We start from the raw sequence: 16,628 nt of genomic DNA, 5'->3' as shown, positions 1-16,628 counted from the left end.
TCTACCTAACAAGGGAGCTGGTAGCCTTGCAAAGGACAAAGACAAACTAGGTCTCAAAGGAAGTATCATTTTGTGTTGGTAATGCAGTTTTATTTATGACTCTTTGTCCCCCAGAATCCACATGGCCAAACGGAGGAGTATCTTCCTTTCTTGACTATCTCTCCATACCATCTTAACTGAGAACAACAACACCTTGATAAATTGTAGGCCTATGACAATAACACTGTCATATTTTTCTTTCTCCTCTATAATTTTAACACCATTGCCTGATGAAGAAACCAGTGGAGCTTCAAAAGCTTGCCACTTGCATTTTGTGCATGTTGGTTGGTCTAATGAAGATATTGTTTTGTGAATTTTGGATGTTATTATACTTGGATCTAGTTTAGTTTGTGTGGCTGCAAACTGTTATAGGCACCCATTTCTTCTGCACTGACTTCTTTTGTTACATTATGTTCTGGAGAAGTGTCCTGTGTATCTTAATTTTCTTCGCTTTATATTTTATATTAAATTTGGAAGTGCTACTTGGATGTTAACTTTTTGGTTATAAGTTGGGTCTGTTATTCAGGTCTCTGTTTTGCTATTGTTGTTAATTTATGTATTTGTGTTCTCTCTCTCTCTCTCTCTCTCTCTCTCTCTCTGTGTGTGTGCATCTGTGGCTGAGACAATTCCCATCTATATTTGTTCAAGAATCAAGTTATACATGCAGAGCCTAAATTTCCATTAATTGCAGGACTTGAAGATGATTTTTTTTAAAAAATCCTATGGAGATTTATTTCCATCAGGGTAGGGAATGGAGTTAATCCTTCAATCTGCAGTGAAGAATCCATGGTAGTGAAGAGAGCACTCCCCCCCCCCTGCTTTTTTGCACTTTAATTAGCAATTGAACAAAAGCTATCATTAGTGTCAGTTGTAAAAGGATATTAAAACTAGAATTAGCTTTGTACAGAGTTAATGTAGTGTAATGATTTGAGTGTTGCACTACAACTCTGGAGAACATGGTTTGAATCCCTGCTCAGCCATAGATACCTCCAAGTGACCTTGGCAAGTCACACTGTCTCAGCATCAGAACAAAGCAATGGCAAACCCCCTCTGGACAAGGAAACACAATGATACTGTTGCCATATGTCAGATATGACTTGAAGGCAAATAACAACAACAACAATAAGCTGTGTGTGTGTGTTTGGCATGTGTGTGTGATTTTTGTTGAGATCATAGTTGGGGAAAGAAGTGCTAAACCTCTCCGTTGGAATGGAGAGGCATTTTTTGTTTGTTGTTAACTGCTGTCAAGTTGACTTTGACTTGTGGTGACCCTATGAATGTGGGATCACCAAGTCACCATATTGTCAATAGCCCTGCTCAGGTCTTGCAGACTCTGCCATGGCTTCCTTGATTGAGTCTATCCATCTGGAATGTGTCCTTCTTTTTTTCCAGATATCTTCAACATACCCAAGAATTATTGTAGTTTCTAGTGTCTTCGTAGCTGCAGTTCATGTGACATTCAACGAGAATGCAAGGTTATATTGTAAAAAGGAGTATTGTAGAATTATTTTTTGTTCATTTTCATCTGCTCTTGTGAAGTTGTTGTATTAGTCATTCCATTTTGCTCCTGTCAAGTGAAACTTTGGAGTCTATGATTCATATGTACTTCAAAAAACTTTTTCATACAGTAAGAAACCTTGAAAAACAGAAGCAAACTTCTAATTAACTTCCACATATTAAAGATTCTTATGTCACTTTAGCAAGAAGTTTCAGTACAGACAAATGAATGCCTTTGATTTCTATAGAATTTTGGGGGGGGTTTCAGGCTATGAGGCCGTGTTCTAGAAGAACCTTTTTCCTGACATTTCGCCAGCAGCTGTGGCTGGCATCTTCAGAGAATTCTGGCATGGAAAAGAGTTGGGTATATATACTGTTAATTGAGAAGAGGCGATTTGCATTTTAACCTGTGTATTGTTTTGTTGTTGAATGGCAAGGCCTCAGGATGTCTGTTTAATTAATGATCCATTGTCTGTTTGAAAAACCCCTCACCCTGGGTGGTTTTTATTGGCATTTTGCTGGGTCTTGATTTTGGTGTTTTTCAGGACTGGTAGACAAACTTTGTTTACTTTAAGGGTTTCTTCTTTTCTGTTGAAGTTGTCCAGGTGTTTATGGATTTCAGTGGTTTCCCTGTGCATTCTGACCTGATAGTTGTTGGCATGGTCCAGAATTTCAGTATTTTCAAAAAGCATTTTATGCCCAACTTGATTTATAACATGTTCTGCTACTGCCGATTTTTCTGACTGACCTAGTCTGCAGTGTCTCTTGTGTTCCTTGATTTGTGTTTGGACACTGTATTTAGTGGTCTCTATGTAGACTTGTCCACAGTTGCATGGTATGCGATAAACTCCTGAGGCTGTGGGTCTCTCCTGTCCTTTGCTGAGCACAGCATTTGCTGGATTTTCTTGGTTGGTTTGTAGACTATTTGTAGATTGTGTTTCCTCACCAGTTTCCCTATTCTGTCTGTGACTCCTTTGATGTACGATAAAAATACCTTCCCTTTGGGTGATTGTTTGTCTTCACTCCTCTGGTGCTTTTCTGGGTCTGGCAGCCCTTCTGATGTCTGTCATGGAATAACCATTATCCTGTAAAGCCCAGTCTAGGTGCTACAATATGTCTTCCAGGAAGTGGGGTTCACAGATCCTTTTTGCCCAATCCACTAGTGTTTTTATTGTGCTTCTCTTTTGTTCTGGATGATGGCTGGAGTTTTTGTGTAGATACCTGTCTGTGCATCTAGGTTTTCTGTATACTGTGTGGCTCAACTGTTGGTTCGGTTTGCAGATGACCAGGACATCAAAGAATGGCATGTTCCTTCCTTTTCATTTTCCATCGTGAATTGGATGTTTGGGTGGATGTTGTTCAGATGGTTCAAAAACACAGTCTTCTTCTCCATGGCTCCAGTGGGGAAAGTGTCAAACACATATCGGAACCATGCTTTGGGCTTTTTTGGTGTTCTTTCCATGGCTTGCTTTTCAAAGTGTTCCATGTAAAAGTTGGCAATCACTGGGCTCAGAGGGCTTCTCATGGCTACCCCATCTCTCTGCTCGTAAAATCCATTGTCCCACTGAAAGTAGCTTGTGGTGGGACAATGTTCGAACAGGTCTGTGATGTTTTCTGGAATAATTTGTCAGGTGAGTGCCATGGTGTCCATTATGGAGACTTTGATGAACAAGGAGACCACATCAAAGCTGATTAGTTTGTCTCCAGGTTTGAGTTCGAGGTTGCTGATTTTTTCTATGAAGTGAGCTGAGTCCCTGATGTAGTGAGGGCTTTGTGGGTAAGGTCTGGAAAAGTGCTGCCTGTATAGAATGATCAACGTAGATGGTGAAGGAAATTGTTGCAGTGACCAGCAACATCTGTGCCATGTTTCTTTTCTTGCCAGAGGACCTCTGTTGGCTATATCTGCAGCAAGTGCAAACTAGGTGCCTTGTTGGAAGAATAAGTACAGCAGCTCAAAGCACATCATGGACATGTCAACTTATCAGGGAAGATGAAGCTTTTTTGGAAACAGTAGACCAAACTTTCCTGGAAGGACAAGACATAGAAAATGCCTTTAGGGAGGGGAACAGTTCCCAAATACAGGAAGCTGCTACACAGCAGCAGAGAAGCTTCTTGCAGGTTTAGAGATACTGAACTGATTCCAAGATCTCCCTTTAATCAGTGATTATGAAGAACCAAAAAAGGGGGTGAGGACAACTGCTTAATCCCTTAGAAGTGATGAAGATGACCTTGGAGGATGCTATGGATAGGAGGGCTCCTGTTAGTTCCTAGAACAAGGAAAGTTGTGTAGTGGTCATAGGTGATTCCCTATTAAGAGGAATCAAAGCAGTGGTGTGAAGCTCTGATAAGATGTCACAAGAAGTATGCAGTCTCCCAGGGGCAAAAATCCATGATATAACAGAGAATCTGACAAAACCCATCAAGGCCGCTGACATTATTTCCTCCTTCTAATCCACATTGAAACAAATGCTATGGTAAAATATACTATTCAACTTATTGCAAAGGACTACGATGCTCTGGGGAGCAATCTAAAGGACATTGGGACACAAGTTGTTATTTCATCACTCCGTCTTGTTGAAAGACATGGCCAGGAAGAGGGAAGAAAATACTAGAAGTGAGTAACTGGTTCCAGTGATGGTGCTGCATGGAAAGATTTGGGGGTTTGGACCATAGCCTATACAAAGAAGGACTTCTTTCAAGATATGGGTTGCATCTCACAGTAGTTGGTAAGAACACATTTGCTAGGAGTCTCACGTATATGATCAGAACGGCTTTAAACTGAGTTACATAAGATATTGGACATCACTGGAACCTGGTTGGATGTGTCTCATGATTGGGGTCCAAAACACATGACAGAAATAAACCCGTTGGAGACCACTTTAACTGCCCTGGTTGAATACTAGGGAATTCTGGAACAGAATGTTTTGTGAGACATTTAGCCTTCTCTGTCAGAGAACTCTGCTGTCACAATAAACTATAATTCCCAGGATTCCCTAGCACTGAGCCAAGGCAGTCAAAGCGGTCTCAAAATGGATTATTTCTGCCATGTGTTTTGGACCTGGAACATATTAATGAAAGGATATAACCTATTCCAAAGAAATAAACCAAAAAGGAAAGGAGGAGCAACAGCACTATATGTCAATACCCTCTTTGGACCCTATCGCATCGGGTTAAAAACCGTGGCTTGTCTTTCCTGAATTCAGTCCTAGTTTGGGAGGAAGCCAGGTGTTATCACGATTTAGTGACACCCTCGGTCCACACTATCTGACAGATCATATCGCCCTGTTTGAGCAATCACAGACTCCGAGATCATCAGGAGAGGCCCTTGTCTCAATCCCATTACCATCAGAAACAATGGTTGGTGAAGATATGAGAGGGCCTTCTTAGTGGCTGCCCCTAGACTCTGAAAGTGGAAACTCAGTTCCCAGGGAGGCCACAATAGCCTCCTCATTATCCCTCTGTCAACAGGGTAAGATATTCAGACAGACTTTCAAAACAGAAAGCCTTTAAAGAATGGGCTGGAGGATGTTCAACTATTTTAATTGTACTGTTTTAAGTAATTTTATCTTTTTTTAAACTGCATTTTATTATTTTAATGAGTGATGTTTCTGTAGTAGATTAATTCTATTTTAATGATCGCTTTTGTTTTTAATTGTATTGTTCTCTTAAATTGTAAGCCACTTTGACTTCCGATTTTGTGGGGAAAGTGGGTATTACTACTACTATTACTACTACAACTACAACCAGTATATGTGAAAAGGATCTAGGGGTCTTAGTAGACCACAAGCTAAACATGAATCTACAATGGAGAAAGGCCAATGCAATTCTATCCTGCATCAACAGGAGTATAGTGTCCAGATCAAGTGAAGTGGTAGTGCCATTCTATTCTGGTTTGGTCACATCTCACCTGGAATACTGTGTCCGGTTCTGCATCCAAGAAGGATATTGACAAGCTGCAATGTGTCCAGAGAAGGGAAACTAAGATGGTCAAAGGTCTGGAGACCAAGACTTATAAGGAACAGCTTAGGGAGTTGGGTATGTTTAGCTTGGAGAAAACGGAGAGGTGACACCATTTGTTGTTGTTATTTGCTATCAAATCAGCTTCATCTTATGGCAACCCTATGTATGAGAGGCCACCAAGAACCCTGGTCATCAACCAGCTCCTCATGTCTTTCAAACTGTGCATTGTGGCTTCCTTGATTGAGTCAATCCACCTGTAGTGAATTATAATCTTTCCCAATTAGGCTCATGATCTATCCAAACCCTATAGGATTATGTCCAATCCTGTAGGTTTTTCATTTTATCAATTCATAGCTCTTCACTGCATTTATTTAAGATACTGTTCATTACAAAACTATATGTTTTAAAAAAAATTGCAGTAGAATAATGTACTGTCCTATATTTTTTTAAGTTGTTTCCTGATTTGCTTTTTTCCTCTAATTCCAGGATATGTACAGCGGTTTGATTGGACCACTTATAATTTGCAGAAAGGGAATATTAAATGAAAAGGGTTTAAGGACAGATGTTGATCGTGAATTTGCTCTTCTTTTTCTGGTCTTTAATGAAAATGAATCCTGGTACCTGAATGAAAACATTGGGAAATATCTGCATAAGGATCCTAAAGAATTCAGTTACACTGATGACTTCATGGAAGGAAACAACATGCATGGTATGTTAACTTTGAAACTTAACAAAGGGATACCTTTGAAACTAAGTGAATGATAGAAGTTGGTAGTGTGAGCTTTCATAGAACCTACTTCCTCAGATGCATTTGGTGGAGTAGAAGGCCTAGGTGCAGACCTATATAGCAGTCTCTGTGTGAGAATGTTCATAGGAATGCAAAACTTTGTGCATGTGGAGAACTCTTGCCTTGTCCCCCAACAACCATCCATCGTTAAAACTAAACTTGTCACCTCATCTCCCCATTTCCAACTTCTATCTTTCAGTTAGTCTCAAAGGTGCCGCAAGATCCCTTTTCATTGAATCCAGTGGTATTTACACCAGCAATTCATTGAACAGGTCTACTGTGTTTAGGACTAGTATTGGAATGTAAGGTTTGGATTTAAAGAGGCACTCTACTTGTGCATCAGGGCTTTCTTCCTGCTTTCCTCTGCTGCTACTCCTGAGACTAATTAGGAGAATCTCTGGAATGGCTTAATATATGATGCAGAGGACTCCAGTTGTGGAGTGGTGAGAAATGTGGAAAGGTTACAGACCCTTTCCCTCAGTGTCTGCACTCTCCCTTCATGGAAAGGGTTCTTAGAATCCTAGGCAGTCATTCCATGGAAGGGAATCCTAGCATACCCATTTTCAGTATGCAGCAACACATTGATAAAGCTGTTCACTCATTGCAAACCTCTCCTTTAATTCTTTTTAGCAATCAATGGGAAAATCTATGACAATCTCCATGGCTTAACAATGAATGAAGGAGAAAACACAAACTGGTACCTGATAGGAATGGGAAATGAAATTGACCTCCATACTGTCCATTTCCATGGAGAGAGCTTTCTCTTCAAGGTTGGTATAAATCAGGGGTGGGGAACCACATTAGGGTGATGGACCAGATCTCCCACCTTGTACCTCTCCTTGGGCTGAACGAGGCATAGCCACACCTCTGACATTAACAGGTCCCCAGCTGATGTACCAAGTTAGGGTTGCCATACGTCAGGACCTCCAAACCAGGACAAATGTAGGGCAACATTTTCAAATGTAGAACACATTTTTTAAAAATGGAGGACACATAAAAAAATGATGATTTTTTAAAAAAATGTTAACATAAATGCATGTTTCTTAGACATGCTCAAAATGGAGGACATTTTGGCATTATTCCTAGAAAGATGGCAGAAATGTACTTCTCTTTCTGGCCAAACACCCCCGCCCCGCCCAATTCTACAATTACATTTCCCACTCCCAAGCAGGCACAGCATTTGCAAGACCACAGGCAGTCCCTTGTGCCACTGCAAACTACATGTCCCACTCCCAAGCCTTCTTAGCAATTCCCCCCTTCCTCCTTCTCCTTGCCCCCTCCAACCCCCCCAAAAACCCCTCACCCCCTCTTTTTCCCCAGGTATGTTTCAACTTAGGGGGGGTTTATGGGTCAGATCCCTTGCAAAGTATTTTTTATTTTCTAATGGGGGCAAAGCCTTGAGAAGCCCTGGACCCCTGAGAAGAAGAGGAGGGGGGCTTAGAGAGAGAGGGGTAAATAAGGGGGCTAGAGGCAGGGTTGCCATAAGTCAGATAGGAGTTGGGCACACAACAACAACAATACCAACAACAACAGCAGAGAAGGAAGGGGGGAGGAGGAGAAAAAAGGGGAAGGAGAAAGAAGAAGAATAGGAAAAAAGAAAAAGAAGAGGAGGAGGAGAAAGAAAGGAAGAAAAAGGAGAGGAGGAAGAGTGGAAGAAAAGGAAGAGGAGGAGAAGGAAAAAAACGGAATAACAAGAAGAAGAGGAGGAGGGGAAAGCGGGGACGAAAAAGAACAAAAAGCAACTTGCCTGCAAAGCCCTCTCCGCTTGGAAGTTGGAGCATGCCCAAATAAGGAAGCAGAGGGCTGGCTCCTTGTAGAGGGCTGGCCAATAGAGGCAAGGCAGACCAGAAGACCCCGCCCCCTGCTAGCTCCAGCCCGGCCGCTGCTGCACTCCCTGGGCTCCGCACTGTATAAAAGGGAGGCAGCAGCGCTGGTAGCACTGAATCAGGCAGCCACCCGGGAATGGGGGGAGGGTGGGGCGGGACTGTGGACGCCCCCCAGAAGGTGGGAAAGTCCCACCCACTGCCGTGAAATGGCAACCTTATACCAAGTGAAGTTTTTCTACCCAGCACTTTGGCTAGGAGCCTGGTTTTGCACTTCATGGTCCTTTCCCATTGTTGTATTCAGAAGTGAGTTTGATCCATACTGATGTATCCAAAGCTAATTGCGTAACTGGCCTTCACATGTTTGATTAGCGCACTCACTTTTGAGGATGTGACGATGCAACAGAAATCTGGAGTGACCACTACCTGGAATTCCCAGAATGTGGTACAAACAGAACACAAGTGAACTACTAGCAGTGCAAAATCTTAACAATGCTCTCCTACACAGATGGATCATGATCACAGAGGAGATGTGTATGACCTCTTCCCTGGGACTTTTCAGACTGTTGAACTTGTAGCATTTAATCCTGGCACGTGGCTTCTCCATTGCCATGTCCATGACCACATTCATGCTGGGATGGAGACAACCTACACCATCTTCAAGTCAGGTAACAGAATTTGGTAAAGGCAAGGTACGATAGGTTAAAGAGTAAATGAGGAGAAGGTGTGGGAACCTGTGACCCTCTTGAATCATTTTTCTAACATTTCTTGGATCTACCAACAGGATATGGTTAACTGCCCTAATATAAAATTAGTTTCAAGAGTTTCTTATCCATTCACTAGGATTTTTCACAGCACATTGTTTTTCTTAGTACAAGCTAGATAGACAAAATTGGAACCAAAGTGAAAAATGAAAGTGACACATATGATAAACTGTGGGCCAGTATTAATAATAATAATATTATACTATTAGATAGTGTTAGAGGACTGAAAGCCCTTGAATATGTGGCATATTGTTAGAGGGCTGAGTAATCTTCATTCACAGACCTAGGAGACAAAACTAAGGAAGGGGGAAAATCCTTAAAGTTAAAAAAAGTGAATTGCATGAAGCATTTAGAAGACATAGGTCCAAAACACACTGCAGAAATAATCCAGTTTGAGACCTCTTTAACTGCCCTGGCTCAGTGCTAGGGAATTCCAGGAACTGTATTTTTGTGAGACATTTAGCACCTGAGCTCTCTGGTGCCACAGTAAACTACAGTGGGACCTCAGTACTGGCAGGGGATCCATTCCATCCCCCCCCCCCCCCCAGATACCAAAATCTGTGGATGCTGTCTCCAGTGGCAGCACATGCACACCGCCACACTGCCATTGGGAACAATGTAGACTTGCTGTTTGTGTGGATGTTCAAATACTCAGATGACAAGTTCACAGATAAGGAGGCCCCATAATACAATTCCCAGGATTCCCTAGTGTTCTCAAACTGGATTATTTCTGCAGTGTGTTTTGGATCCTAATCTAGTATTTCTGATTAAGCATTCACCTCTTTAGTATGCCTACTCACATATTTGCATATAGTAATACATCAATTTAACTCAAGGAATGTGTACTTAACGTTGAACTTTGAAATCAGTTGAGGAGAATTTGCTGGATATGCTATGTTATAATGCAAGAAACGAGGCCTTTTCTGCACTGTTTCCAGAATTCTGCAAGACTCTCCTATAGCGAGGGGAGGGATATTTGTCTCTGTATAATGTTTTTACATGACAGGTGGATATTTACTCCACCTTACTTTTATTAGCTTAACTCTAGCAGATTGGACTATTGAACATTAGTTGAACTGATGCAGCAGCTGGTTGGATGATTCTCAATAAACTGAGGCTGAATTCAGACAAGATGGAAATTCTATGAGTGAATGGTACCTGACTTTGGGAACTGGCAAATTTACCTTTCCCAAACTGTTACATTCCCCTGAAGGGGCAGGCACAAAGTTTATTAACAGACACTTTTTTCACCACTCAGATGATGTAGGAAATGGAGCCACAACCAGAGTGTATGATGGTTTTACTATCAATGGCAAGACTCCAAAAGGTATGTCTTTGACCTCATTCACAGGTCATGCAAAGCAATTGTACATAACAAACTATTGACAGTTCACTGATGTAGGGATGAACAGAAATGAGGCAGGAAGTGTGGAGTCATAGGCCTGTTACAGACTGCCAAAATAAAACTGCTTCGGGTCTCTTTGGAGGTATGCTGTTTAAATGATGCATGCATCCTAAGAATCCGGAAGCTGCACCAAAGCTGCACTCCAGTGCTTAGGAATGGAGTGTGGCTTTGACGCAACCTCCGGACTCTTAGGACCCATGCATCATTTAAATAGCATACCTCCAAAGAGACCCGAAGCAGCTTTATTTTGGCAGTCTGTAACTGGCCATATTCTCCCATTCTAAGAGCCCTGGAATGCTTGGCAGCAACATCAGCCAAAATATGGGATGCAGCTTTTCACCAAAGTTAGCTGAAGACTCAGCTTTGTTCCTCTTTTTCCTGATATGAAAAAAATAAAAGAGAAATAATCTGCTTCCAGCTCATGTTTCTGAGTGCCCTTCTAGTTTTGGAGTATCTCTACATGACAATTATAAATAATAGTTACTTTATGTTACTTTACCTTCCATTCTACAGAAGTGGGATACTTTGAATTTTCTGCTCGCGATCTCTAGTGTTGTAGTTTGGGGTAGCAGACTAGAGTTCTCTAACAGAGAATTCAAAGCACTTGACCTAATTACAAATTCTAGGATTCTATGGGATGGAGCCATGGTAGTTAAAGTGGGATCAGAATGCTGTAACTTTGCACCACAGAGCCTCTTTTAGACTGGAACTCAGCCATCTTTTGGAACAACTAGCTAAAAGGTGGATATGGAGCCCTCCTCTATCAGAGGTAGAAATGGGAACTCCCTTAAGCACACAGAGGAATCCCCGTTGTCATTTCTGATTCCTGTTTGGAGATATCGGGGACCCTTAGCCCTCCTAGAAGGGGCAGGGCATGAGCAGATTGCAGTCCTCCAGGGGGTCAAAGTTTCCCATCTTTCACCCTAATGAATTATTGTAAATGACATGCAGTTCCAGTCACAAGTATGTCCCCATTTCTTGTTTTTACTTTACTTATCCAAGTGTCTATTTAAAGCACCTCAGAAATACAATGTATTCCAAGAGACCTGTGTGAACTGTCCCCAAATGTTTCCAGTTTAAGTGTTTCTTAGCCACATGTTCAAGAGGAAATGAGGACATTTCTCATCAAATGCCTTTCTCTTTCAGGAGGTAATGACAGAGCAGGAATAGACTTCTTTGGGAAAAAGCTACAAGTTGGAGAAGCAAGCTGGGTTCTCAAAGCTCTTTTTCTCATTGGACTTGTGCTTCTGATGGCTCTCTTGGTCCTTATACTCATTCTGGTCTCCCAGAGGAAAAGAGTCCATTACAGTTACATTGGTCGGAAATGTGATCTTCCAATGGTATCCCTCTAATATATCTGCAATGGGGACTGATATATGTGGTATACAGTACAATTACCAATGCTAAAATGAAAGATTATTAGGGATGTTTATTGTTGGGATAAAATTATAGCGGCTCATTCAGCTGATTTGATGGACATCTGCCCATTGATATATTTCAAAGCAGCCCCCCAAAACATCTAGAAAAGGAGTGGGTAAAGATCAGGTCAATGGCCTCCTGAGGCCCTCGATACTTTCTAGTCTTCTGCATCCTTTAGCCCCCACATTTCTCAAAAAACAAAATGTTAAATTACATTTTAAATGTTAAATGGAGGGAAATTTTTTAAATTAAAAAAAACAAACAAAATATTTTTGATGTTAAAAGCATGCAGACATACCCGCAAAGCTTTGTAAAATAGATATTAAATGAGAAAAAAGTTTTAAACTTTAAAATACTTTTTAATTGAAAAGGCCCAGGAGACCTTCTCAGCGATTTGGGGGGTAATTTCACAATGTTTTGAGGGTGACCCCAAGTGAGACCTTTTTCCGATTTCGAAGTGACCTCTGGTTTTGAAGTCTCTACTGGGTTTTTGTCTCTTCTGGGCCCAAAACAAGCCACCATCACTCTAATTTCCTCAGGAAAAGGGTACCAAAAATGCAACCTACAATATTACGGGCAGAATTCGGACTTCTCTTACCTCAACATAGAACTGTTAGGAGCTTCCTTCAGGTTCGACTTAATTGCCTATTTATTTAGGACTACATAAGAATGCATTGATCTATGTTTTGTCTCATTTATTGTATGACGTGACAGGTTTACATCACTGTGTGATTACGGGTAGCATATTGGACTTGGATCAAGGAGATCGCTCTCTTGTGGCTTAAAATATACTGGATGACTCAGGAAACCTATTCTCTCAGTCTTTGTACATATAATGTCCATAGTTTTTCAGACAAGGCACTGAATACAAATGTGTAGTGAAGATATTATGTTCTAGCTAGATTACAGAAGGAGCAGAGTATAGTTATTTCTTATTTTAATTTAATGACTCTGTCAATTATTTTAATCAATTTTGTTTATTAAAATATTCATAGCTCAGACACAAGAAGAAGCCATGGTTTGTTATTTGTTACAAGCATGAGCCTGTACAAACTTCAAGCCTTCTTTTCTTGTCCTCCTTTGAGCAATTGAAGAATCTCAAAGCTTTTAATTTCATTTTTGAACTAACCACAATTCCTTCAACATCCAAACTCTTAGCTGTGGCATGTTCTGGCTCCTTAGTTTATAAACAAACAAATGAACAAGCAAATCAGGATCTAGAACCACAGTGTGATTATGACTTGTACTATTAAAAATTAGAACCACAGTGCCTCCAGTTTTGAAGTAATAGAAAACTATGGTTAGTTCAAAGGTGAAATCAGGAGGTTTTAGTTTTCTTCTGATGAATATAAAGCAGGAAGAGATGGAAGCACCTGCATCTGATCTCATGTAGACTCACTTTTGTAATGATAAGCCATGATTTACAACTAAACTGAACCATTGTCTGTTGAAAAATGTGTACATTTTAGTGATGTGAATATTTTCTGCATCTGTTTCCATTTTTGTAAGCTGCCTTGAGTTGTAGGGCAGGAAAAAGGTGGAAAATAAATAAATAATGGTAAAAATAATAGTAATAATATAGTAGCAGTAATAGGAAGATCATACATGGCATTATGACTGAAGACAGATAATTGAGTGTTGAAGGTGGTATAGGAGCAACATTATTACATTTGGTATATACCTTGATATATGTCCTGCTTCACCCATGGCTTGTTTTATAAACCTGGGTATCCTTCTGAACCTCTTGAAGTCTAACTACCAGAACATTTTGCCAAAAAAAGGAGAAACTTCTGTTTGTGGAAGCACCAAGCAGTATCAGTATTGTATCCCAAGCTTTTTGTTTTGCCTCTCAAAATGTTCTTCCTCCTTTTTATAAAGCATTAATTAAGTTTCTGGCCAATTTGGTTGTTTGGTTGCATTTGGGGGAGTTCTGGGGTTGAAGGAATCTGTTGTTGTTGTTGGTACAACAATATTATATTTTCAACAACATTATATTTATTTATATCCTGCCTTTCTCCCCAATTTAGGATTCAAGACAGCTTGCAACACTTAAAACAAAACACAATTAAAAATTAACAGCATGCAAAAGTTATAAAGCAATTTAACCCCCATGAAATTTCAAACCAGTTAAAACAAATTGAAACAACAACCAATAAAAAAGTCCAGCACATTATACAAGGCCTGTTTCCCTTGGAAAAAAATCAATTCTCAAAGGCCTACCAGAATAAAAAGGCTGTAACTTGCTTGTGGAAAGACAGTAAGGAGGGTGCCATTTCAGCTCTTTTTCAAGGGACAAAACTGAACTCTTGCCTATTATTGTGCGAAGGCCATCGTATCTGAGCTTCTACATTCTTACAGAGCTTGCCCTAAAATCAAAAGAGCCTGAATCATTGCTACAAATGTAAACATCAGAAACAATAATTTATGCCCATTCTTTTTTTTATTCAAGGTTTTAGATTCATCTCTAACCTGCTAAAATAGGCAACATATTATCAAAATGAGTTAGCCTTTCCGAAATCAAGCTGAGTTAGGCTATTGAAAATATTGTTCCCAGGCTTTTGGTTACTTCAGGGACATTTCTGCCATACATTCAGGATTAACTAAGTACCTTTAAGTCCTGCGGATTTGAATAGCTGTATGAAACTTTGTTCCCCAGCATAAAAAGATGTAAAGGATTCATACAGCACCTGTGACACTGAAGACATCACATTATGCTGCTGTCCTGCTACAATTGTGCTAGCTTAAACATAGATGCATACTGGTTTGGCATCATTTACTTCATGATATGGTTTTGGCGATCCAGAGTCTTATGATTTCTTTACTGCACTGCCAGATACCACCTTCAGGAAGAAGGGGGGAACAAGCAATTGTGGCTGCCAACCACATCCCAAAGCCGACTGCTGCGTGAATGTACAGCTTTGGAAAGCTGTTGGTGGCTACAATTTGTGCAAGGAGGAGAGGAGCAGAATCACTGCTGTTCACGTCGTATGACTGTCTGAGAAACAGAACTGTGGCAGAAGGAACTTATCACACAAAGGCAGTAATAGAATAGCAGTGAGACTGAGAGCCTATTGACAGGTTCTGCTGATGAGCAAAAAGGTGCACCGCAGTAACAAATGGAGCACAAGGCAGCAGTAGGATGGACACGATGTTGTGTGATAAGTACCAGCCCAAGACATTTTTATCCTGTTAAAATTCTGGTTTTTAGCTTCATGCAATAGAGTCCTCAGAAACAAAATTCTAGCATAATTTTTCATGTGCTCCAGTCCATTTCGTGTTCTAATGAAATGACACGGAGTTCACAAAATCTTGTTAGAAATTTCTTTCTTTCTTTCTTTCTTTCTTTTTTCAATTAAGATTCAAAGGTATGACAGGACTATTTTATATTTTTTTAATGTTCAAATCAGTTGGACTGGAAGGTACTTTCCTTTTCTGATTATACCTGCTTTCCCCCACAGCTGTTCCTTTATTGATCTCCCAAAGATGAGCTACTAGAATCTAGCAATTTGGCAATATGCAAGTTTTGTTTTTACACAGAACTCTTTATCAGAAAGAACAGAACAGAAACTAATGTCTATGAATAAACAGAAGAATATTTTGAAGTTGAAAGCTTTCATGGCCAGCATCCATAGATTTTTGTGGGTTTTTTGGGCTATGTGGCCATGTTCTAGAAGAGTTTATTCCTGACATTTCACCAGCATCTGTTGCTGGCATCTTCAGAGAAAAGCCAGCCACAGATGCTGGCGAAACATCAGGAATAAACTCTTCTAGAACATGGCCACATAGCCCAAAAAACCCCACAACAATCTATAGTGGAACATTACTTACATTAATAACTATTTATAATTAAATTGGGAAGATAGTTGCCTAATGACAACACATTTCTCCTTACACTAAACCACCAAGGATTATCAATCGATGGGTATTGTGTATTTTGCTTTAAGACCCAAGACTCCACTGTGCATATATAAGCTATGTATGTATGTACTTGCCTGTGATGTTTGCTTCTAGCTAAAGCTGTTCAAAAGGCATCAGATACAACTTAGTGGGAGAGATCGACATTCAGAAGTAGCAAATCTGTGTGTAGGGCTCCAACGGGTATGACTCCAAAAAAGTTATTTGGATCCATTTGACCCACAGCTAAATGTGTGCTGGTGTCTGTCTGTGTTTTAATACATCTTTTAACCTGGTTTTACTTTTTTTCTGATTGTTTAATTGTGTTTTAACTTTTGTATTTTGTGGGGTTTTAAAAATGTTTTTAATTATTGTAAACTGCATTGAGTCCCAATCTGGGAAACAAGCAGGATACTAATAGTAGTAGTAGTAACAATAGATAATGACAATGATAATAATAATAGCAGCCTTCCTCTAAGAAGTTTAAATCCATGCTGAAATATAAAATTAAGAATTTCTGTATGGTACGGCTACAGGCATTAAGTAAAAAAACAAAACAGAAAGAAGCAAATGTAATCATAAACACTTAAATGACAGTTGCTGGTTTCATAAATGTCATAAATGACTGGTTTCATCAGTGGGGAAAATTCAGAGTAATGTAGGAACTGCAAACATCAGAAACCCAAGTTTCTTATTTTCTGTCAATCAGTAGATTTGAATCAATTTGTATGTATGTAAATAAAATGCCTGTATGCTGTTAAGTAAAGCTAGTAATCACTGAAGAGCATAAATAAAGTTGAACAAGTTAATACTTTTTGTCTTTCCGTACATGGCTTGCTTCAAGAACAAAATTATAAATGCACAAAATGAACAATGATAACAGTGTTCAGATGTGGTACATCACTTTCTGCAGGGCTTTGGGGTTTTTTAATCAATAAATTCCTCTTACAATTCAAAGAAATAACAAATACAGTTTTTAAAAAAATCAGTGGGGTGGGCCTGCAACAGGAAGAGCCAGAGGAACTGCTGGGCCTAACATA

General features: G+C 40.0%; 1 protein-coding gene across 1 annotated transcript in view; it reads left to right on the top strand.

Annotated features, from left to right (window-relative positions):
* Positions 1-14,965, top strand: part of HEPHL1 (hephaestin like 1) — a 54,433-nt gene extending 39,468 nt beyond the window's left edge. Inside the window, exons 16-20 of the mRNA XM_089512833.1 lie at positions 5,983-6,205; positions 6,914-7,053; positions 8,615-8,774; positions 10,129-10,197; positions 11,422-14,965. Coding sequence (XP_089368959.1) covers positions 5,983-6,205; positions 6,914-7,053; positions 8,615-8,774; positions 10,129-10,197; positions 11,422-11,627 — 798 coding nt within the window. The 3' untranslated portion in view covers positions 11,628-14,965. The remainder of the gene's footprint in view (positions 1-5,982; positions 6,206-6,913; positions 7,054-8,614; positions 8,775-10,128; positions 10,198-11,421) is intronic.
* Positions 14,966-16,628: the final 1,663 nt, after the last annotated feature.

Source organism: Sceloporus occidentalis, unplaced genomic scaffold (genome assembly GCF_023333645.1).
Source record: "Sceloporus occidentalis isolate IW3139 unplaced genomic scaffold, rSceOcc1.0.p SCAF_2, whole genome shotgun sequence".
NCBI lineage: Eukaryota > Metazoa > Chordata > Lepidosauria > Squamata > Phrynosomatidae > Sceloporus > Sceloporus occidentalis.
Note: the sequence above shows the minus strand (reverse complement) of the source record. Positions and strands in the feature narration are given on the sequence as shown.